Source organism: Apiotrichum porosum (assembly GCF_003942205.1).
Source record: "Apiotrichum porosum strain DSM 27194 chromosome Unknown scaffold_17, whole genome shotgun sequence".
Lineage (NCBI taxonomy): Eukaryota > Fungi > Basidiomycota > Tremellomycetes > Trichosporonales > Trichosporonaceae > Apiotrichum > Apiotrichum porosum.
In genome coordinates, this window is record NW_021167124.1 from 63,755 (window position 1) to 83,910 (window position 20,156).

General features: G+C 60.5%; 6 protein-coding genes and 4 non-coding genes across 10 annotated transcripts; 3 read left to right on the top strand and 7 right to left on the bottom strand.

Moving 5' to 3' along the window:
- Nucleotides 1-22: 22 nt before the first annotated feature.
- Nucleotides 23-5,775, top strand: EHS24_003504 (uncharacterized protein; the record flags this gene model as incomplete). The annotated part of the gene is made up of 2 exons (XM_028619177.1): nucleotides 23-134; nucleotides 182-5,775. The coding sequence occupies 2 exons, from the start codon at nucleotides 23-25 to the stop codon at nucleotides 5,773-5,775; spliced, it is 5,706 nt and encodes a 1,901-aa protein (XP_028472351.1).
- Nucleotides 5,776-6,108: 333 nt separating this feature from the next.
- Nucleotides 6,109-7,922, bottom strand: THR4 (threonine synthase; the record flags this gene model as incomplete). The annotated part of the gene is made up of 4 exons (XM_028619178.1): nucleotides 6,109-6,462; nucleotides 6,520-7,255; nucleotides 7,334-7,746; nucleotides 7,863-7,922. The coding sequence occupies 4 exons, from the start codon at nucleotides 7,920-7,922 to the stop codon at nucleotides 6,109-6,111; spliced, it is 1,563 nt and encodes a 520-aa protein (XP_028472352.1).
- Nucleotides 7,923-8,541: 619 nt separating this feature from the next.
- Nucleotides 8,542-8,648, bottom strand: EHS24_003506. The gene has a single exon. It is a non-coding gene; the product is annotated as a tRNA-Phe (tRNA).
- Nucleotides 8,649-8,917: 269 nt separating this feature from the next.
- On the bottom strand, nucleotides 8,918-9,002 carry EHS24_003507. Its single transcript has one exon. It is a non-coding gene; the product is annotated as a tRNA-Arg (tRNA).
- Nucleotides 9,003-9,524: 522 nt separating this feature from the next.
- EHS24_003508 lies at nucleotides 9,525-9,604 on the bottom strand. Its single transcript has one exon. It is a non-coding gene; the product is annotated as a tRNA-Arg (tRNA).
- Nucleotides 9,605-10,482: 878 nt separating this feature from the next.
- On the bottom strand, nucleotides 10,483-10,565 carry EHS24_003509. Its single transcript has one exon. It is a non-coding gene; the product is annotated as a tRNA-Met (tRNA).
- Nucleotides 10,566-11,587: 1,022 nt separating this feature from the next.
- EHS24_003510 (uncharacterized protein) lies at nucleotides 11,588-14,133 on the bottom strand (the record flags this gene model as incomplete). The annotated part of the gene is made up of 9 exons (XM_028619179.1): nucleotides 11,588-12,195; nucleotides 12,279-12,301; nucleotides 12,349-12,437; nucleotides 12,475-12,525; nucleotides 12,568-13,200; nucleotides 13,240-13,445; nucleotides 13,495-13,845; nucleotides 13,887-14,080; nucleotides 14,123-14,133. The coding sequence occupies 9 exons, from the start codon at nucleotides 14,131-14,133 to the stop codon at nucleotides 11,588-11,590; spliced, it is 2,166 nt and encodes a 721-aa protein (XP_028472353.1).
- Nucleotides 14,134-14,463: 330 nt separating this feature from the next.
- DOC1 (anaphase promoting complex subunit doc1) lies at nucleotides 14,464-15,512 on the top strand (the record flags this gene model as incomplete). The annotated part of the gene is made up of 5 exons (XM_028619180.1): nucleotides 14,464-14,618; nucleotides 14,670-14,730; nucleotides 14,803-14,898; nucleotides 15,073-15,260; nucleotides 15,377-15,512. 5 exons carry the CDS (start codon nucleotides 14,464-14,466, stop codon nucleotides 15,510-15,512), a joined length of 636 nt encoding a protein of 211 aa, XP_028472354.1.
- A 140-nt stretch (nucleotides 15,513-15,652) lies between these two features.
- EHS24_003512 (uncharacterized protein) lies at nucleotides 15,653-18,548 on the bottom strand (the record flags this gene model as incomplete). The annotated part of the gene is made up of 12 exons (XM_028619181.1): nucleotides 15,653-15,994; nucleotides 16,034-16,152; nucleotides 16,199-16,441; nucleotides 16,478-16,563; nucleotides 16,601-17,358; nucleotides 17,401-17,519; nucleotides 17,560-17,748; nucleotides 17,788-17,926; nucleotides 17,963-18,097; nucleotides 18,199-18,348; nucleotides 18,397-18,427; nucleotides 18,478-18,548. 12 exons carry the CDS (start codon nucleotides 18,546-18,548, stop codon nucleotides 15,653-15,655), a joined length of 2,382 nt encoding a protein of 793 aa, XP_028472355.1.
- Nucleotides 18,549-19,128: 580 nt separating this feature from the next.
- On the top strand, nucleotides 19,129-20,076 carry EHS24_003513 (uncharacterized protein; the record flags this gene model as incomplete). The annotated part of the gene is made up of 1 exon (XM_028619182.1): nucleotides 19,129-20,076. One exon carries the CDS (start codon nucleotides 19,129-19,131, stop codon nucleotides 20,074-20,076), a length of 948 nt encoding a protein of 315 aa, XP_028472356.1.
- Between the last annotated feature and the right edge of the window lie 80 nt (nucleotides 20,077-20,156).

Sequence of the window (20,156 nt, forward strand, 5' to 3'; positions counted from 1 at the left end):
CTCCGACTAAAACACACCCGCCATGTTCGGATCAACCTGGGGACAGAACAACCAGCAGCAGCAACAGCAGCAGCAGCCCCAGCAGACTGGTGGCCTGTTTGGCTCGACGGGTGGCGGCTTTGGCCAGACCGCAGGTGAGTACTGCACGCAGGAAACAAGAGGCAGCGGCTAACTTTCACAGGTGGGTTTGGTCAACAGCAGCAACAGCAGCCGCAGACGGGCTTTGGACAGCCTCAGCAGAACACGGGCGGTGGCCTGTTTGGACAGGCTGCCGCGCCCGCTACTAGCTTTGGCGGCGGCGGCTTTGGACAGGCCGCTCAGCAGCCCCAGCAGACCAATGCCTTCGGCGCGCGCCCCTCGTTTGGTGCGACCGGTACGTCGCCGTTTGGTGCTACCAACACTGCGGCTACGACCGGCGGCGGCCTCTTTGGCAGCTCGGCTCCGACCTCGACGTTTGGCCAGGCCGCTGCCCAGCCTACTGGTGGCCTCTTTGGCTCCAAGCCGGCCACCACTGGCTTTGGCGCGACGACCAGTTCGGGCCTCTTTGGCGCCAAGCCTGCTGTGACGGCCGCTCCCGGCAGCTCGAGCCCCGCTCCTTCCAACCAAGTGTTCCAGTACACCAACAACCCCCCTCCTCCCATCCCCCAGACCGGTACCGCCAACCCCCCGTACCAGCCCACCTGGCAGCGTGACCCCCCTCCCAGCATCGGCAGGGATGCGCCCCCTCCGCACCTTTTCCATGTCATCAACGCCATGGAGCCTTACCGCGGCGGCAGTTTTGAGGAGCTTCGTATGCTCGACTACCAGCAGGGCCGCAAGGAGCCGACTGCTCAACCTGCGCCTGCTGCCACCGGCTTTGGCCAGCCCGCCGCCAGCGGTTTCGGCACTTCTTCGGGCGGGTTTGGCCAGCCAGCCGCGACCCCCTCGACCTTTGGCCAGGCCAAGCCCGGTGGCCTTTTTGGTTCGACCGGGGCCACCAGCACGTTTGGCGCACCCGCGGCCACGACATCGACCTTTGGTCAGGCCCAGTCGACCGGTGGTCTCTTTGGCCAGCAGCAACAGCAGCCTACAACCTCCACTTTTGGCCAGCCTGCCGCCGGTGCGACCACTGGTGGTCTCTTTGGCCAGCCTGCCGCCCAACCGGCTGCCACTGGCGGCCTCTTTGGCAGTAACCCCAACCCCTTCGGCCAGACCAGTGCCCAGCAGCCCCAGTCGACCGGCTTTGGTGGATTCGGTGCCGCCGCTGCCAAGCCTGCAGGCTTTGGCGCGACCCCGGGCACCACCAACGCCTTTGGCCAGACCGGCACCACCACTGGCTTTGGTCAGACTCCCGCTGCCCCCGCGCCCACTTCATTTGGCGGATTTGGCCAGACTCAACAGCAGCCTCAGCAACAGCAGCAGGCGACTGGCGGTCTGTTTGGCAACACCACCAACCCCTTTGGCCAGACCAGCGCTGCCTCCCCTGGCACGTCGCTCTTTGGCCAGACCAACACCCAGCAACAGCCTGCCGCCACTGGTGGTCTCTTTGGTAGCACTGCTGCCAAGCCTGCCGGCGGTCTTTTCGGCTCGTCCCCCGCGGCCTCGACCGCGACCGGCGGCTTTGGTGGGTTCGGCGCCGCCGCTGCCCCCGCTCAGCCCGCTACCACCGGCCTCTTTGGCTCTGCCCCAGCTGCCCAGCCTGCCGCTACCGGAGGTCTCTTTGGCCAGCAGCCCGCCGCCGCTCCTGCAGCCGGCGGTCTCTTCGGTAGCAACACTGGTGGTTCATCCCTGTTCGGTGCCAAGCCTACAGCCCCTGCCACTGGTGGTCTGTTTGGTTCGGCTCCCGCGGCCCAGCCTGCTGCGACTGGCACGTCGTCGTTTGGCGGTTTTGGCCAGACCGGCACGGGCGGTGGTCTCTTTGGCAACACCAACACCGCCGCCGCCGCTCCTGCGACCACCTCGCTCTTTGGCGCCAAGCCCGCCGCTCCTGCAACCGGTGGTCTGTTTGGCTCGACTGCTGCCGCTCCCGCTGCCACTGGTGGCCTGTTCGGCAGCCTCGGCCAAACGCAGCAGCCCGCGTCGACCGGTCTCTTTGGTAGCACCACGCAGACCCAGACCCAGGCGCCCACAGGCGGTCTGTTCGGCAGCACTCTTGGCCAGTCGACCGCTCAGCCTGCTCAGAACCTCACCGCCTCGGTCGACCAGAACCCTTACGGCCGCAGCGAGCTCTTTGCGTATCAGGGTCAAAAGCTCGAGCTCGGCAGTGTCAACAAGAAGCCTGCTCTTCCCCCACTCACCGCATCGTCGTACCGTGTTACTCCCACCAAGGGCCGTGTGACCCAGCTCCGTGGCTTTGCCGCCCCTCTCAGCGCGTCGCAGAGCAACAGCCGTTCCGGCAGCCCCGTTGCGGCTTCGTCCAACAACAACCGCTCGGTCATCGGCTCGCCTGTTCCCTCAGAGCGCTACAAGGGCCTCACCGAGACCTCGCTTTCTCCCAACGCCTTCATCCCCCGTGCCAACGTCAAGAAGATTAGCGTTGCTACTCCCAAGCTTGCCAACGGCAGCGAGGACCCCCTCGAGTCTGTTCTCGGCAAGTCGGCCCTCAAGAGCTCGACCAACTCGCTCCCCCCTACTCCCGAGCCCGTTCGCAGCCCTGCCTTCAACGCGTCTGGTTCCACCCGCTCCAACATTGACGACACCCCTACTCGCCGCCCCCAGAGTGTTCAAATTGAAACCTCGATCCGTCCTGTTGCCACCGAGCGTCCCCTCAAGCGTGGAGACTACTGGTGCAAGCCCAAGCTTGAGAAGCTGCGCTCCATGTCTCACGAGGAGCTCAGTAAGATTGAAAACTTCACTGCCGGCCGCAAGGGCTATGGTGAAGTCGTCTTCCTCGAGCCAGTTGACCTCACAGGCCTTGCGTCCCTCCACGACCTTCTAGGCAAGGTCATTGTTGTCGAGGACCTCGAGCTTGCCGTCTACCCGGAAGATGGCCCCAAGAAGCCTGCGCGTGGCAAGGGTCTCAACCACCCGGCCCAGATTTCGCTTGAAAACTGCTTTGCCCGTGACAAGGCTACTCGCCAGCCGGTCACGGACCCCAGGGACCCCCGCTACCAGCGCCAGGTCAAGCGTGTCAAGGCCGTCCCCGACACTGAGTTTGTCAGCTTCACCGAGGACGGTGTCTGGACCTTTATCGTGGACCACTTCTCCCGCTACGGTATTGCCGGCAGCGATGATGAGGACGACGCCGACGAGGGTGTCGCTTCGCCCAGCCCTCCCAAGTCGGGTACTCTCGACCGCTCGCTTTCCCCTTCCATTACCGAGGAGGAGGAGACAGATGAGGACGACGACTTTCTTCCGCCCACCCGCAGCATTTACGACAACATGATGACCGCCGACTACGACAGCGGTCTCGACGGCGATGTGACCGACGAGTCGATGGAGGAGGACCTTGAGACTGAGCGCGAGGACAATGGCGACATGGACATGCAGCCCGACTGGGACCGTCCCATCAAGTCCAAGCTCGGTGCCCAGGGTATGCGCAACATGCGTGCCATGCAGGCGTCGTTCTTTGGCTCGGCCGAGCCCAAGGCGCCCAAGCAGTCTGCGCTCGATGTGAAGCGCGCCGCTGCCGTCGAGGCTGCCCGTGCTCTTGAGCGCAAGCGTGTCGAGTCGGGTTTTGGTGATGCCGAGGAGGGTTTTTCTACGCTTGACAACCGGGCCGTCAAGCGCGCCTCCTTCGGCGAGCCCGCCCGCCCGCCAAAGCTCCGCCAGCCGCGCAAGTACGCCAAGGTTGCCCTTACCGACAGCAGTGTCGCAGGTGGCGAAGGTGTACGTGCCGACGCGGGTCTTTCCCTTGGCCGCTCGTTCCGTGCGACCTGGGGTCCCAACGGTCAACTTGTTCACATTGGCAAGATTTGTGCCCCTGGAGCCAAGTTTGCCTCGTCCCCTCAGCCGACCGTCTTTGTTGAGCAGGTCGAGCTGCTCGCCGACTCCAAGGCCGTCGAGAGCCAGCGTGCGTCGCGTCTGCTGTCGTTGCTCCTCCAGCACACTGCCGTCGAGCTTGTCGAGGGTGAGCCAGCAGCGTTTACCGAGACTGGGATCCGCTTCCACCAGTTTGCGGACCTCTTCGACGCCGCCGACCGCTCGCACGAAGCGTGCGTCTGGCGTCTTGGCAATGCACTCTTTGACGAGATCGAGCTCGGCCTCCCGGAGACCACTTCGTCCGACGTTGTCCAGCGCATCACCGAGGTGCGTCGCAAGCTCGCCCTTTCCAAGTGGCTCGAGGACGCTGTCGCTCCCGCCGTCGACACCGACCTCGCCAAGGCCGGTGACAACCGCCCCGCCAAGGTCTTTTCGCTCCTCACGGGCAACCAGATCGACCGCGCGGTCCAGTCGGCTCTGGACGGCAACGACATGCGTCTCGCCACGCTCGTGTCGCAGGCTGGCGGGCCCGAGATCTTCCGCGCCGAGGTCATGCGCCAGCTCGAGGACTGGACCAAGTTCAAGTCCAACTCGCTCATCGGATACGACTACCGCAAGCTCTACGCCGTCCTCGCCGGTGTGACTGACATTGTCGCCGGCGACTCGACCCGCGGCCCCGACGCTGCTCCCGATGTCCTTGTCGCCGAGGGTCTGGACTGGAAGCGCGCCTTTGGCCTCCAGCTCTGGTACGGCTGTCCGTCTGAGGAGAGTATTGCAGATGTGCTCGACCAGTATACTGCGTCGCTCGACTCGGCTCACCCCCCTGCCAAGTCACTCCCGCCTTACCTCGAGAAGCCTGACGGCGGCAGGACCTGGGACCTTCCCCAGCAGCCGACCGACGTGCTCTTCAATCTCATCAAGGTGTACGCCGACCTGACCGTCCCGCTCGACCGTGTGCTTGCGGCTCGCGACTCGTCGCCCTCGCCCACCGACTTCCGTATCCCCTTCCACCTCTACCTCCTTCTTGGACACGCGCTTGCCAAGCGTGACTTTGAGGACCGCGAAGACGAGGACGAGAGTGGTGTTGGATTCAGCGCCACTGCCAACCAGATCACCTCGTCGTACGCTGCCCAGCTCGAGGAGGAGGGCCAGTGGACATGGGCCGCGTTCATCTTGCTCCACCTCGAGCGCGCTGAGTCGCGCCGTGCCGCCATCCGCGACCTCCTCTTCCGCCACCCGGACCCTACCCAAGTCGAGATTGCCTTCCTCACGGACAAGCTCCACGTTCCCTGGGAGTGGCTGCACGAGGCCCGCGCTGCTCACCTCGCCGCTGCCGGCGACGCGTACGGCGAGTACTTTGAGCTCATCCCCGCCGGCCTGGTCGACCGCGCCCAGCGCACCCTTATCACCAAGCTCGCACCCGAGGCTGTCCTGCGCGAGGACCACGCCCTCCTCCGCCGACTCTGCGAGGCCCTCGAGCCCACCCACCCCACTGGATGGGAGTATGGCGGCAAGCTCTTCCTCGACTATCTCGACCTCATCTCCGAGGTCCGCCCCCTCCTCGCCAGTGTCCTCCGCGCCGGCGCCAACCCGGACCCGACCGAGGCCCACGCCCTCACCGCCCTGGCGCGCAATGTCCCCCGCGTGCTCCAGCTCCTGCCCGCCCTGTTCCCCGACAAGGAGGACGTGCAGCAGGTGGCCAGCCTCAGCGACATGCTCAGCGACCTCCAGGCCCTCGCGGGTGTCCTCCACCCTGCGGGATTCATCCCGCGCCCGCCCGTCTCCGACCTGCTGGTCGACAAGGACCGTCTCCACCTTCTCCAGGCCGCGGCGACCGAGAGCTTTGAGCACTCGCTCCAGGCCCTCACTGCGTAAGGAGTGCAAACAAAACGAGTGCAAGCAGTGAAACCCACCCTCTCTCCACTTAAATCCCCCCCTGTTCCGGTCTCCTTTTTTCTTTTTTTCCATAGCATGGCCACGCCTCCCCTTCATAGTTTCATAGATCGTGAGTGAATTTGTCATACAAAGATGCACTGTGACGTCCATATGCGGAGCGAGGGCAGTGGGAGGGTGGTGGTGGTGGTGCGAAGTCGGAATTGCACGTCGTGTCTCGCGCTGGGTCAAACGTCTAGATCATGCATATATGCCTAGCCTCATGCCGTCACCCCGTCAAAAGTCTACTACAACACCTCTCGCCCTAGGCCACGCTCAAGCAGAAGGGGTGGGCTTCTCGCCGCGCTTGACCGCCTCCACAAGGGCACGCACGCCCTCCTCGCCCTTGACCTTGTACACGCGGCGCTTCATGCCCTCGAGCTGGGCGAGCTGCTCGGGAAGCACGTCCTTGGCAAAGTTGAAGGCCGGGAAGGCCTCCTTGGTGAGCGCGAGCTCGACGGCCTCAGAAAACTTGGCCGGGTGCGCGGTCGACAGGGTGACGTACGTCGCCGAGGGGTTGGCCTTGGCGACGCGCTCCTGCGTGGCGAGGCCGACGGCAGTGTGCGGGTCGACAACGTAGGGGCCGTAAGGCGCCGGGGCCGAGTAGTACTTCTTGATCTCGTCAAGAGTCTACCGGCGGATGTCAGCTATGTTGCGCAATGGGGATTACAATAGCTGCACACTCACCTCCTGGTCCGAGACGCGCTCGGCGCCAAACTCCTTGCTGGCAATGTCGCGGACGGCGGTGCCCATGTCGGCCTTGCCGTTCTTCTTGAGGTCGTCCATCCAGCCGTTGAGGGTGGCCTGGGCGGCGGCACGGCGTTGCTGCTCGGGAAGGGCGGCGGTGGCGGCGTCCTGCGCGTCGTGGGCGAGGTACCAGAGCAGACGCTCAAAGTTGGACGAGAGGAGAATGTCCATCGCAGGCGAGTACGTGGCCTTGACGCCGCCGTCGGTGGTGGGGTCGCGCTCGTAGCGGCCGGTAGCGAAGAAGCGAGCGAGAATGTCGTTCTCGTTGGTAGCGACGGTGAGGCGCTGGACGGGGAGGCCGAGACGCTTGGCGAACCAGCCGGCGAGAATGTCACCAAAGTTGCCGGTGGGGACGACAAAGTTGATGTCCTTGCGGGCCTCCTTGGGGAGGAGGAAGTAGGCCTGGAAGTAGTAGACGATCTGGGCGAGGATACGGGCCCAGTTGATCGAGTTGACGGCGCCGAGACGGTGGGCGTCGTTGAACTCGCGGTCGCCAAAGCAGTTCTTGACAATGGCCTGGCAAGTGTCAAAGTCAGAGTCCTCGACCGAGACGCAGTAGACGTTGGCGTCGGGGACAGTGGCCATCTGGGCCTCCTGGATGGGCGAGACACGGCCATCGGGGTACAGGATGAAGATGGTGATCGAGGGCTTGGAGCGGAGACCGTAGATGGCGGCACTGGGAAACGTTAGTGCAAGCTCGACCAGAGTGGGGTGGGGGAATTGGAGGAAGCGCCGTCGCTGCCCACACACTCACGAGCCAGTGTCACCCGAAGTAGCGCCAAGAACCGTCAGGTGCTCGTGCTCCTCCTCGCTCTTGCCCTTGTTGGCGCGCTCAAGGAGGTAGGCAAAGACGTTGCCGACAAACTGGAGGGCGACGTCCTTGAAGGCCCAGGTAGGACCGTGCCAGAGCTCGAGGACATACTCGTTGGCAGCAGTCTGGCGGAGGGGAGTGACCTCCTCCGAACGGAAAGTAGCGTACGAGCGGTCGATGATGTCCTTCAGGTCGGCAGTGGGGATCGAGTCGGTCGGGACAAAGAGCGAGAGGACAGCGAGCGAGAGCTCGGGGAACGAGAGGTTGGCCCACTCAGTCTCCCAGTTGGCCGGGAGCGAGGGGATCTCGGTGGGGATGTAGAGACCGCCGTTGGGGGCAAGGCCCATGAGCACGGCCTGGCGGAGGATGTCAGCGGCGGCGGCAAGGTCAAACGTGGGTCCCAAAGCAAAGCATAATAGGGTCGAGTCGAGCGTCGACGGCGCCGGCCGGGGAGGGGACTCTTGCAACTCACCTCGTCGAACGAGAGGGTCTCGCTACCGCCGCGAGTGGAAAAGTACCTTGTCTGGGACATTTTAGTGGTGTTGTGTGTAACGTATAGAGTTGTCTAGAACGACTCTTCTGTCGTGCTCGCCGGGACTGTCTTGCTCCTCAAAGTGGCCCGCCGCGCCGACCCGACTCGAATCCAACGCGCAAATGACTTTTTGATTCCGCTCCGAGGGTCCTTTGGAGGCAGATCCTGTGGCGCACTCAGGAGCAGACGGTAGGTCCCCCAGGCGTCGCTCAATGGTTCTGACGGGGCTGCTGCAGAACGGCCAGGCTGTCGTTCAGGATGAACTGGAGCACGTAGGAGTAATAATTCTGGAGGGTTTAACAATCCAACACCTCTGCAGGCAGAATTTAGTAACGAACAGCGCGGCATTCCCTCTCTGCACTGCGCTTCATGGCAATCGTCCCCGCTCCTGGATCCCAGCTACTGCAGGACACCTTGGTAGTCACAGTCGAGCTCATACTTTGCAGACGGATGTCATTCAGCCAACGACTGAGACAATATGCCGCCATGGACTGGCCTGTTGCGGCTGGAAGCATGTTGAGTTGGGTGGAGTTCAGGAATACGGCCGCCACTCCCAACTGCCCGACCTCCAACCCTTCCAACCCTTCCAAAAAGGATGTCTCAACCGAGACAATGGTAATGGAGCCAGAGTGGATTGAACACCCGACCTAGCGATAAACCCAAGACAAGACTTGAATCTGATGACTGAACTTCAGTCGCTCGCTCTCCCAGCTGAGCTATGTCTCCGAATACGTAAACAGTTTTGGTGGCGCGAAGATGAGCTGAGGTGGCCATGGAGCCATACACATCTGCGGGAGGCGGCAGTTGACCCATCGGGGGTAGCCTTGAGTGGTGAACGTCTGCGAGATCGGAGAAAACGAGGATATCGAGCGAAAGTGCCACCCGCCACAATGATCCGCGGTCCACCTTCCGGGGGTTGTTCTCCATCTTCTCCATGTTGTCCACCATCCTCCGCGACACCTGGCATGCATCTGCACCCCTCCAGGAGGCCAAAAAGGTCACGACGGGGATCGAACCCGCGATCTCCTGATAACAGATGCTGAATCGTAGTCAGACGCCGTACCATTTGGCCACGCGACCGGATGATGTTGTTGTCAGTGCACGCCCCGCCGCGGTCCGCGGGTTCGTTTGGGTTCTGTTTCTGACTCTGTTTCTGGGCAGCAACAGCACCATGCGCTCCTTGGTCATGGGTGATAGGTGAAGAAGTCAAGGATGTGACGGCCGCAGTCAGTTGGAATCCCAGCAGGATGACCGGACGGCCAGAAAACAGCGTTTGCGCGAGTGGAAAAAACAATCTCAAAAAAAAATCAAAAAAAAATTCCGCCACTCGAATCCATCAGATCTGCCTTTCACGAAATAGTCACCTTTCGTCCAGGATTTCCCCTTATCCTAGTTACTGCGCGTCCCAGAGCATGTATGGGACACCCTTCCGTCTATGCGTGGTCTCGGACCTCATGCACAAGGTCGGCAGGCGCCGCTCTAACCCCCAAAACACGAAACGAGACTCCCAAGCGATTTGTCACCTCCGGAACACCTCCTCGACATCTACATCTCCTCTCCCATGCTCCTAGACCTCTCCAGTGCCTCCAGAAGGCTCCAAAAAGGTCACGACGGGGATCGAACCCGCGATCTCCTGATTAACACGATCGTAGTCAGACGCCGTACCATTTGGCCACGCGACCGGCGATGTTTAGTTTTGCCGACCCGCCGTCGTGTTCGTCGCACTGAATACATGCCAACGCGCTGAGCAAGGACTGCAGGAGCTACAGGTAATAACATTTGATCAACAGAGAAGAAAATGATGTCCATGTGCAGGGATGAAAGTGTTTTTGTGGACAGGTGGACCGTGGAACGTGAAAAATGGGAATGAGAACTTGCCCACGTGTCCGCACTCACCACTCTATGTTATTTTAACAGCAGCTGGCAGATGATGGCTGTCTTTTCCCGAAGCGCCATGGAAGTAGCTAACGTACCCTCATGTCCTTCCTTCACTAAGCCTTTCGCTGAGCGCAGGATCTGCATTGCCATTCTGGACCGATGTCCCTCTTTGAACTCTGAACCGTAGAGAACGCTTCACCCATCTCTGCCTCTTCCTAGGCCAACATCTCATGCATCTCAATAAACATTAAACATTTCACGAGGCCTCAACACCCCTATCGCCCGACAAACAAGGTGAGATGTCCTGGCAGTGACATGCAATACTATGTGGCGACACCATTTGGCCTCGCCACCGGAACCGATTAGGTATTGTTTGTCGCTGCTGCTGTACGGCGGTATGTGGGTCCATGTCGCAAGGAAACGACACGTGCAGCAACTGCCGAACGAATAGCACCTCAAACTGTAGCTCTATAGTTCATTGGGGAAGAGAACGAGCTCGGGGGCGCGGGCATAGGTAAAAAAACGATAGACGGAACGAAAACCACCGCCACTATGATCGGCATTGTGGCGGATCGGCACTTCCACCAAAAAACGTCAACCACACTGATACACTGAACTTTTCCGTCTTCCTCGTGTCCACACTTCACAATGCATGCCTGACAAGCTCCAAAAAGAAGTACTTTATCGCCACCTCGTTTCGATCGAGGGATCTCCAGGTGATCACAAACATATGAGCCTGGCGCTTTCCCACTAAGCCATAGCGATGTTGATGTTCAAGAGAATCGAAATGTCGTGTTGCCGCGAGCCGCCTCTGCTTCTGTGAAACTGTTTTCATCTTGTTTGTGTTCCTGCGCACTGTATGGCATGTTCTGGGCACTGTATGCTGATGTAGTCGCTCCGGCTGCTCCAACTTCAACGAACACTTGTGATCCTCCGATCAACAGTCTCAAGACGTTCACAGCTGGCATTACACGCCCACATATCTCCGACACGGCCATATGTGGTCCTCCTGTCACAACCGCATGGAACTGACAGGCTTATCGGATAGTGGGCTTAATGAGCAAGTCATGCTCTGATTTATAGGGATAGTAGCGGGCGTTTATTGAAGACGCGGCGATGGAAGTCGCCAGTCATGTTTAATTGACTTGGGACTGAGACTTTGGTCTAAGGTGGCACTTATTGTCCCCATTACGCGACACAATAATACCACAGGTGCCCATGAGACTTGTCTCACTTGTGACACCAGGTTGTAATCGCCAACTGTAATTTCAGTGACTTTGGGACTCAATTCCCTTCGCCATGCCCCAACTAGTTTGTCATGTCTGACGATTGCGCAACGGCCGCATATTTACTCTCCATGTGTCAGATGTGCGGCAACTCTCCCTAGGAGCTGCTTGCACCGACACTCAAAGTAGTCCTCGGTTGAGCATTGATCCTTCTGCCAGTGCCACCTATCACACAATTGCCTCTGAGAATTTGTAGGTCCGTAGCTTGTGCTCCGGCAGAGGTGAAACCCCTGGTCTGCTGTGGCCTAGAGGTAACGGCCGTCAAAGCACTCTATTTCTGGCTGGTACCAACCGCCGTTTTGTCGCGGAACACCCCGTAGATAGCCACATGCTCCAGTTATGCTGCGCATCTCAATGACTCCACGTGCTCTACCTACATGCGTGCTAGTGCTGATATTGTACTGAAATATGCCATCTGCTCACCATCTGCTCTCACCCATAACAACCCACCGACCGACACCGACTGGCCCGCCCTCGGCCTGTTGCCCGCCACAACCACGTCTAACATCCTCCCGTGCAGTAGCCTCCGCCACCGAGCCCGCATCCAAAGCAGCTCACGGCGCCATAACCCTTGCTGGCAAGGGTAAGCGTCAGGATACTCAACACGCCTTCGCCGAGCACAAAGCCCGACGCGACGACAATCGCCAGCAGCGGCGTTTCGCCCGTGACGCTCGTACGCGCGGCGCGGTACGCAATGTATCCGCCAATCAGACGGGCGAGGGAGAAGGACGGTGAGTTGAGGAACCCAATGGCGAACGCGACGCCCGAGGGGAGGTAGCTGATCAAGTCGGAAATGTGCGGGTTGCGGACGCGGGGGGCAAAGGCCTTCAAGCCGGCAATGAGGGCGAATGCGCCGCCAAAGACGAGCATGAAGGGGACGACGTTCTCGGGCAGGTGGCCGTTGTTAAGCAGACGCGCAAGGCTGAGCCACACGCCGGCGCTGGGGACGGCGAATTCGGGGCCGGGGATCTGGTACACCGAGGTGTAGAACTTGTAGCCCGCAGTGGAGACAAAGACACTCGCAAGGGAGCCGATGAGCTGACCGTAGAACTGGGCACGGGGCGAGGCGCGGAGCAGCTGGCCAGTCTTCATGTCTTGCATGAGGTCGCCTGGGGGTGTCAGCGAAGGCCGCGTAGTATGGTTCGACAACGCGGTTGCAACCTGAAGTGGGCAACCGCTCGCGTGAACCTACCAGCTTGTTGGGCTCCAGCCTCGCTGTTGATGTTAGCTCAGGACCCAGCTGCACGCGGATATGAGCTCACCTGATACCGCCAGCGATCACATTGGCCACAACGTTGCCGGGCTGAACGACGGCGAAGAGGAGCTGACTGATCTTGCCAATGCCCGAAACCTGATGAGTTAGAGGATACCGCCTTTACCTAACTCACTGGGTTGATATCCGTTTGTCCCAGAGCACGAACACCGATCAAACTCAGGACCTGTACACTGTCAGTCATGATATTTCACATGTTGCAACTCACCGAAGCGAGAACGAGACCCAGAGCCGTGGCCCACGGGTGAATTCCCTCCTTGCCAAACACGATCCACACAAGCACCACACAAAGCACCGAGCTGGCCACGAGACCGCTAGTGACCCATGAATCGGGCACGAGACGCTCGGGCGGCTCGTCCTCGGGCTCGTCGTCGTCGGCGGGCGGCAGGTCAAAGTACGCGTCACGCTCAGCGGCATCGTAAGGCGAGTCGTGGGTGACAAACGCCGACTCGGCCGCGCGCTCACGTTCCTCCTCGACGCGAGTGAAGAGATGCCTAAAGTATTCGACGACCATGGGGCTCAGCGAGACGAGGCTTTCGGCAATCATGATGGCGAGCGCGACCCAGAGAATCCAGCCACGTGCGCCGTCGGTCGTAGAGGCAACGCGACCGGGAGCCCAGCCCGAGTTCTTTGAGATGGGAGAAAGGACGGCCCAGCCGACAAACATGCCAATGTTCATTGACACGGTCACGGGCAAGCCCATGATGATGCCTTGGCCAATGTATGAGAGCGAAGGCGTGAACCACCACATCCAGTGCGCGGCGAGGCTACCGCCAAAGGGAGCGGAGATAATGTCGAATACGGGGAGGGCAAAGGCGACGGGGAAGAGGAAGCTGAGCATCTGCACGTCAGCTGTGATGTGGGCCGTTTATGAGCTCACTGTCATGGAGCCGCTTGCGACAAAGCTCCACCCCAAGGCTGCCCAGCCGGGCCCGCCGGAGAGGTCCTTGATGGTGTCCTCGTCCTCGTTGGCTGTGGCCTCTGACGTGCGCACACGGCGGTATGGGCCCGACGGCTGGGGGTTGAGGCTTTGGAGAGGGGGAGGCGCCTTGTGGAGGAGCGCAATGAGCTGGCCAGTAGCGGTACCTTGTGTGCGTGTCAGCTATAGCAGTGACGTGACCCAGCTGCAACTCACCCGAGGGGAACACGAGTTTCTCCTTGACAATAACCTGTCTCCTCAAGGGAACCGCAAGGAAGACACCAAAGAATGCCACGGCCAAACACCACATGACGAGTTTTGGGTACGAGAGGACGATGGGATCACGCCCGTCCTCTTCCTGGTTCATCATGCCCAAGGCAGGGATAATGCCCACCAGACCAGCAGCCAGGGGCATGGTTCCCGTCGCCACAGCTGTCGTCTGGAGAACGACGTTCTCAGCCGTGGTTAAAGGCTGGAAAGCTGGGAAGAGGCGCGGGAAGAGGGGGCCGAGCTTGAATATCAAAAAGCCAATCAAGGCGGATTGGAGCGACATCATGGACACCCAGCCTGTGGTGTGAGCTTGGACCAGTGAGGCAGATGTAGCTCACCTGTCTGCAGACCAAAGTAAATGTTGGTAAAGCACAGCACACATCCCACCAGCAACCCTACTGCGACAGCGCGAAAGGTGAAGTCGCCCCCAACCTCCTCCGGCTCGTAGTCGTAGTCGATGGAGCCGTAGCCGGTGTCGCTGCCTGATGGCGATGGGATAGAGTAGCGCAGTCCACGCCCGCTGGGGGCAGACCTGTCTGTAAGCTTTCTGTCTCTGAAACGGCTCTCAGCTTACACTGGGTTCATGGTTGCGCTTGGGACGGGCGATTGGGAGAAGAAGAGAAGAGACAGATGGCCAGATTGGTGGTCCTTGTGGTCTTGTGGCCTCATGGGCGATTACTCACCCCCCGTTGCGCAGCCCTGACGTCGTTTCGGCCATGCCCGCCGTTTTCCGCACTTTGGCGACGGCAAACCGAAATAACAAATCCTAATGGGCCATTTGATTACGTTCTGCAATCGATTAGGAAAGCACTATAACCTAAAACACTGCGCGCCTTTGTTGACACGAAATCACTGATCACTGATCGCTCCGCCCCCTGTTGCAACCACACCATCATCGACCAGACAGTACCGACCATGTCGTCCGACATCGAGTCCGACGACGGCGGCCTCACATCACTGCTGCCACAGCTCCCCGAACTGGGGCGTATGGCACACTGGTCCGTCTCGAGCCACAAGTATGGCTTTGGCGTGGACAACTTGCGCGACGGCAACGAGAATACCTTCTGGCAGTGAGTTGCATGAATTCGACGTAGTATCGCAACTGACTATCACACCACCAGGTCAGAGGGCCCCCAACCGCACTGCATCGATCTGTCGTTCCCAAGACGCGTGTTCATATCGGTACGTCGGGCGTCTCGTCTTGTCGACCAGAGAAGGCAGTTGCTGTGAGCTGACCCACCTTGCCTTCCCAAGTCTATCGGGCTGCTCACAAGTCACCCACGAGACGACAGCTACACGCCTAGCAAGATCTCAATTCGGGCCGGTACAAGTGTCCATGACTTGCAAGAGGTGCGTGATCGGTGGTCTGTGGGCCCCAGGTGGCAGCAACGTGGGCAGCGATAAACAGCTGTTCAAGTCGATTTCTTCAGCTGTCCTGCGCCGCCCCTCGCCTTCCTTCACCCACTCCCACTTCCCCTCTCACTCAGCTGGGATGAAATTGCCCTTCAGCTGACACCCCCGCAGGTCCGGTTTGAAGAGTTCAAGCAGCCAGACGGGTGGATGGTCATCCCCCTCCGCCCCGTCGACAGCGACACGCCCGATATCGCCGGCCCGCCCATCCCCGCCCACCACCTGCGTATTGTGATTGTCGCCAACCACTTGAACGGCAAGGACACGCACGTGAGAGGGCTGAAAGTGTTTGGACCGCCAGAGTGAGTACCGTCACAGCACCATGACAGCTAGACGATGCTGTTTGTATGCCAGCTGTGTGGTGCGCGGCGATGAGAGTCTGCTCGCATTTCTGCGACTGGAAGCTGATTAAACGCAGAGCGTCCGCGGCGACGGCAGGGGGCAGCGATGCCGAGGACGACTTTCCCTCTGGCCCGGCACTCCTCGCGCTCGGAAACGACGGTACGTCCGGGTTCACGAGCACGACATACAAGATGCACGCTGGGATCCGGTAGTTGCCCCCCTCCACCATCTCCCTCCCTCCCTCCCTCCCTCCCCACGACACTCCCTCCCATTTGTACACATAAAACTGCATGCATGACTTCCCTCTTCCTCTTCCTCTTCCTCTTCCTCTTCCTCTTTCTACACCCCTCTTTTAAACACGCTCGTAAATGTACAGATACGCCAGCGAGCGCAGGTCGTCGCCTCCGCGCGCCGCCGCCGCCGCGACCTTTTCGTCATTGAACAGCACCCAGTCGTCGGGCGTCTCGTTGCCGCCGGCGAGACCGGCCTGGGGTTGGCGAACGGTGGCGACGTAGTGGCCCGAGTGGACCGAGGGGCCCTTGTGCGAGATGAACGACTTGAGGCGGTACTTTGCCGGCGGCGGGGTGCCGCCGACGTTTGGGGTGGCATCCGACGCGGGGGCCGGAGCGGTCTCCTCGCCGTCGTCGTCCGGGTGCGAGAATAGCCACTCAATGGCCTGTTCGGTGTTGCCGCTCTGGAAAGTTAGAACAACGAGGTGAGGACAGCAACTTACAGATTCGCGGAGGGCCTTACGAGCCTGGGCCGGGGTGAAGCCCATCTCGGAGATCATGACAATCTGGTCCGGGTTGGGTTCGGGAGCACCACCGCCAGTGGAGATGGGCGCGTCAATGTCTGCTGGGTTAGAACTGCGACCAGGCAGGGCAGAGACAAAACCCACCAGGATCATCCATGTGCTCAAAGAGCCATCCGGTGGCAGCATCGGCGTCGCTGTTACCCGTGGCGAGCAGCGCCTTCTGGCAGCGGACAGCTGGGAAGCCCATGGCCTCGAGCTGGGCCATGGCGGCGGCGTTGAACTCGGGCTGCTGGGGAGCATCCGTGTCCAGCTCCGCCTCGCCGGGCTGGCGTCCCTTGCCCCAGACGCCGTCGAGGGTGAGGGTCTCGGGCACATTGACGGGGACGTCTGAGTGTCAGCAGCATTCACAAAACGGTAACCCACCAAGCTTGGTAGGGAGCCAGTTGACGAGCTGGAACTTGCGCATGTGCAAAACGAGAAGCTGAGGGAAGGTCTTGAACGTGGTGGTCCTGATCGGTCAGTGGTGCTAGGTATTGCAAGACCTACTTGACAGCCTTGACACGCTTGTTGCAGTTACCGCAGGCGTAGTCGTCCAGCTGCTCAGGAGCGGCCAGCGACTCGATACACGACTCGAGCGTCACACCCTTGTAGAGTTTCTTGCCGTCCTCGGTGACGCCTTCCTCAACGGCGTCAACGGGGAGGCTGGCCAGGTCCACCGCGTCTACCTTGTAGCCTACACGGTGGCACTCGGTACACTCGAGACGCTGCTCCATGCCGAACCTGAGCGCGTTGGTAGCCTCAATGTTCTCCGAGCGTCCCAGATACTTTGCCTCCTGGCGGAGACGCTCAATGAGATGCTGAAGAAACTCTTCCGAGTCCTGCTGCTGCATGGTGGAAAACTCGGCGTGGCCCTTTCCGATCAGAGCCTTGAACTGGGCTGGACGGATACCGTCCTGGAACTTGGGAGTTTCGGCGACCTCAAAGTCGGAAGTGGCGATAGGGGGAGCCTTGGCGGGGGTAGAGTAACGGCCAGAGATGAGACCGTCAGCGAGCTTGAGCATCTGGCACTCGAGGCAGTCGGCAGGCAGGGCCTTGTCGCAGGTCTGGACGTGGGCCATGGCCTCGTCCGTGTAGTAGCGCTCGCGGAAGGTGGTCTCCGCGAAGAGCGCCTGCATGACCGAGGCCATGTAGCAGCTGTTACCCAGGTTCTTGAGGCCGGTGAGGCCGACGCCAAACACGGGCTGGAGCTCCTTGCCTCCCTCGTCGGTCATCGAAAAGTCGTACTTGAGGTTTTGCTCGAGTTGCTAAGCCGTTAGCGGGTCATGGCTTCTGGCTGTGGCACCCACCAGCTCAGTCATCGACTTTTCAGTCTTGGTCTGGTCCATGACGGCAATCCCGAACGTCTTGAGGTGGCGAGCGAGGTCGGGGTCGACCTTGGCGTCGTCACAGCTGTAGCAATAGATGTCTGAGGTCAGCTATCGTCCTTCCCAAAGATTCCAGCTCACCTGCAGTGCCCTCCGGGGTGATGGTTCCGAGCTTTACGCCAACAGCGTGGCCGGTGTCCTTGAAGTGCTGCAGCGCGTGGCCGTTTCCGCCCGTGCCGCCCCACTGCTGGCGACCGCAGTTGGCAAAGCCACAGGTAAGGCAGAGCCAGAGGTTCTCCTTGAGGTCGCACTCGGTGCACTGGGTGGGTACTGCAGTGGTTAACAAGGATTCAACGAGTCACCACCCACCTTGACCGGGGACGACGAGCGGAATCTGCTCGAGAGTGAGGGTGTGCTCGCAGGGGGTAATCTCCTCCTCCCAAGCCTTGACCTCGGACTGCTGTGCAGACGAGAGCGAGTTCATGATGCCGGTGGTAGTGGCCACGACCTGGCGTCAGCTGTTTGTCTTGGCGCAGGAGCTCACATTAGGGTGGTCGGACCGGACAGCCTCGCCCAGCGGCGAACAACGGAAGCACCGCAGCGACGTGGTGTACTCGTACGTCTCGTTGTCTGATGGTGCCGTGATGGCGAGCTTCTTGAGCGGGGGCTCAGACTCGTCCTACAGTCAGAACAAACCATTGACAATGCGAATAAGGGTGGGTGGGGTGTTCCAGAGGTCAACCGAGTTCGAGGGGGCCAAGGGGCCAAGGATTCACTCACGCGTTTCTTCTGCTCGCGGCGCGTGCGCTTCACGACGAGCGCGAGCGGGTGCGAGAGCTTCTCATAGTGCAAGAATGCGTGCTTGCGGTCGTCGCCGACACATCCGCCGTTGAAGCACTGCAGGCAGACGAGAACGCCATCGGGGCCGTCCTGGCGGTGTTAGCTGGGAGGAGTAGCGCACAAGTGTGGACAGCTTACCTGTCCATCAAAGCACAACGTGCATTCTTCCCTGGTGGCCGCTGTGAGCTGGGTTCTGTGGCAGGCAGCACCCGAGCTTACCTGTGGACGTGCTGGGATGCCGTAGGAGACTTGAGCCTTGGAGCCAGCTCTTCGATGTGTGTGCAGGCCATGGTGCTTTGTGAGGTGAGAATGAGAGAGCGATGGAGCAACAGTTGCGCGGTCTTGTACACACAGCGTCATCATTGCAGGCGTTCAGAACGGAGATGGAGGGGGACAACTCCGTAAAACCACGTGACTTAACACGTGACCACACACGTGACCCCGGCCATTGCCATGCATGTACCGTCCACACGATGGCCGAGGCATGTGGGCATGTGGGATCTGATCCCCAATCTGCTTCCGCTTCGATCGACGGGGTCTATGTTGATTTCTTGATCTTAGTCACCGACAACCTCAATCCTGCCCAGTCAATCCCATTGTCCATCACCCCGCCGGGCTCGCGTGTGGTAAGCCAAGCGGGACAGGAAAGCGGGCGAGGACAAAGGCCGTCGGGCAGCTTGCTTTTCCTGGCGCTCGCACGAGGTATATATGGAGGGAGACTCACGTCCAACAGCACATCACTCACCCCAACTAAACCAGCCTCACTACCGAATTCTTCGGTTAACATCCGACACCCCCACCCGCCGACTCCCACGCCATCCACCATCCTACTTTTCAAGTCCACCCACCACCCACCCCGTTACATCCACCATGTCCCGCTCCATCCTCGTCACCGGCGCTACTGGCAAGCAAGGCGGCGCCGTCATTGACGCGCTGCTCAAGCCGCCTACCTCGCAAGCCGCAGAGGACTCTGCGCCATTCGACATTCTCGCCGTCACACGCGACCCGTCGTCGGCATCCGCCACGCGCCTGGCCGCCAAGTCGTCCACCATCAAGCTCGTCAAGGGCGACATGGACAACGTCCCGGCCCTGTTTGAGAGTGCGCGCGCCGTCTCCCCGAACGGCCAAATCTGGGGCGTCTACTCGGTCCAGGCCGTAGCGACGTCGAGCGCCAAGCCCGAGGACGCGCCCGAGACCAAGCAAGGTGTCGCCATGGTCGACGAGGCTGTCAAGGCTGGCGTGCAGACGTTTGTCTACTCGTCCGTCGACAGGGGAGGCGAGGAGCGCAGCTGGAACAACCCCACCCCTGTCCCGCACTTCAAGACCAAGCACCTTATCGAACAGCACCTGCGCAAGGCCGCCGGCGACAAGATGGGCTGGACGATCCTCCGCCCCGTCATCTTCTACGACAACTTGGCCCCGGGCTTCCCGACGGCCATGTTCCTCACGTACCTCCGTGACAAGATGGGGTCCAAGCCCATGCCGTGGATCGCCACGTCGGACATTGGCGCGTTCGGTGCCGCGGCCTTCCGCAACCCGGCCAAGCTCAACCACCGCGCCCTCAGCCTCGGCGGCGACGTGTTCACGTTTGACGACATGAACAAGACGTTCCAAAAGGTCACGGGCAAGCCTGCCCCCACGACGTTCTCGTTCCTCACGTGGCCGCTCGGCCTCGTCAAGGACGTCCGCCTCATGGTCAACTGGTTCAAGGACGAGGGATACAAGGTCAACGCCAACGAGCTGCGCGAGATCCACCCCGGCCTGCTTGACTTTGAGGGATGGCTCCGCAAGGACAGCAAGTTTGACAAGGTCAACTAGATGTCTTTTTTTCTTCTTCTTATATATAGTTTCTGACTGAAATGCTACATGCGTTTGCTACTGCTACTGCTACTGCTGCC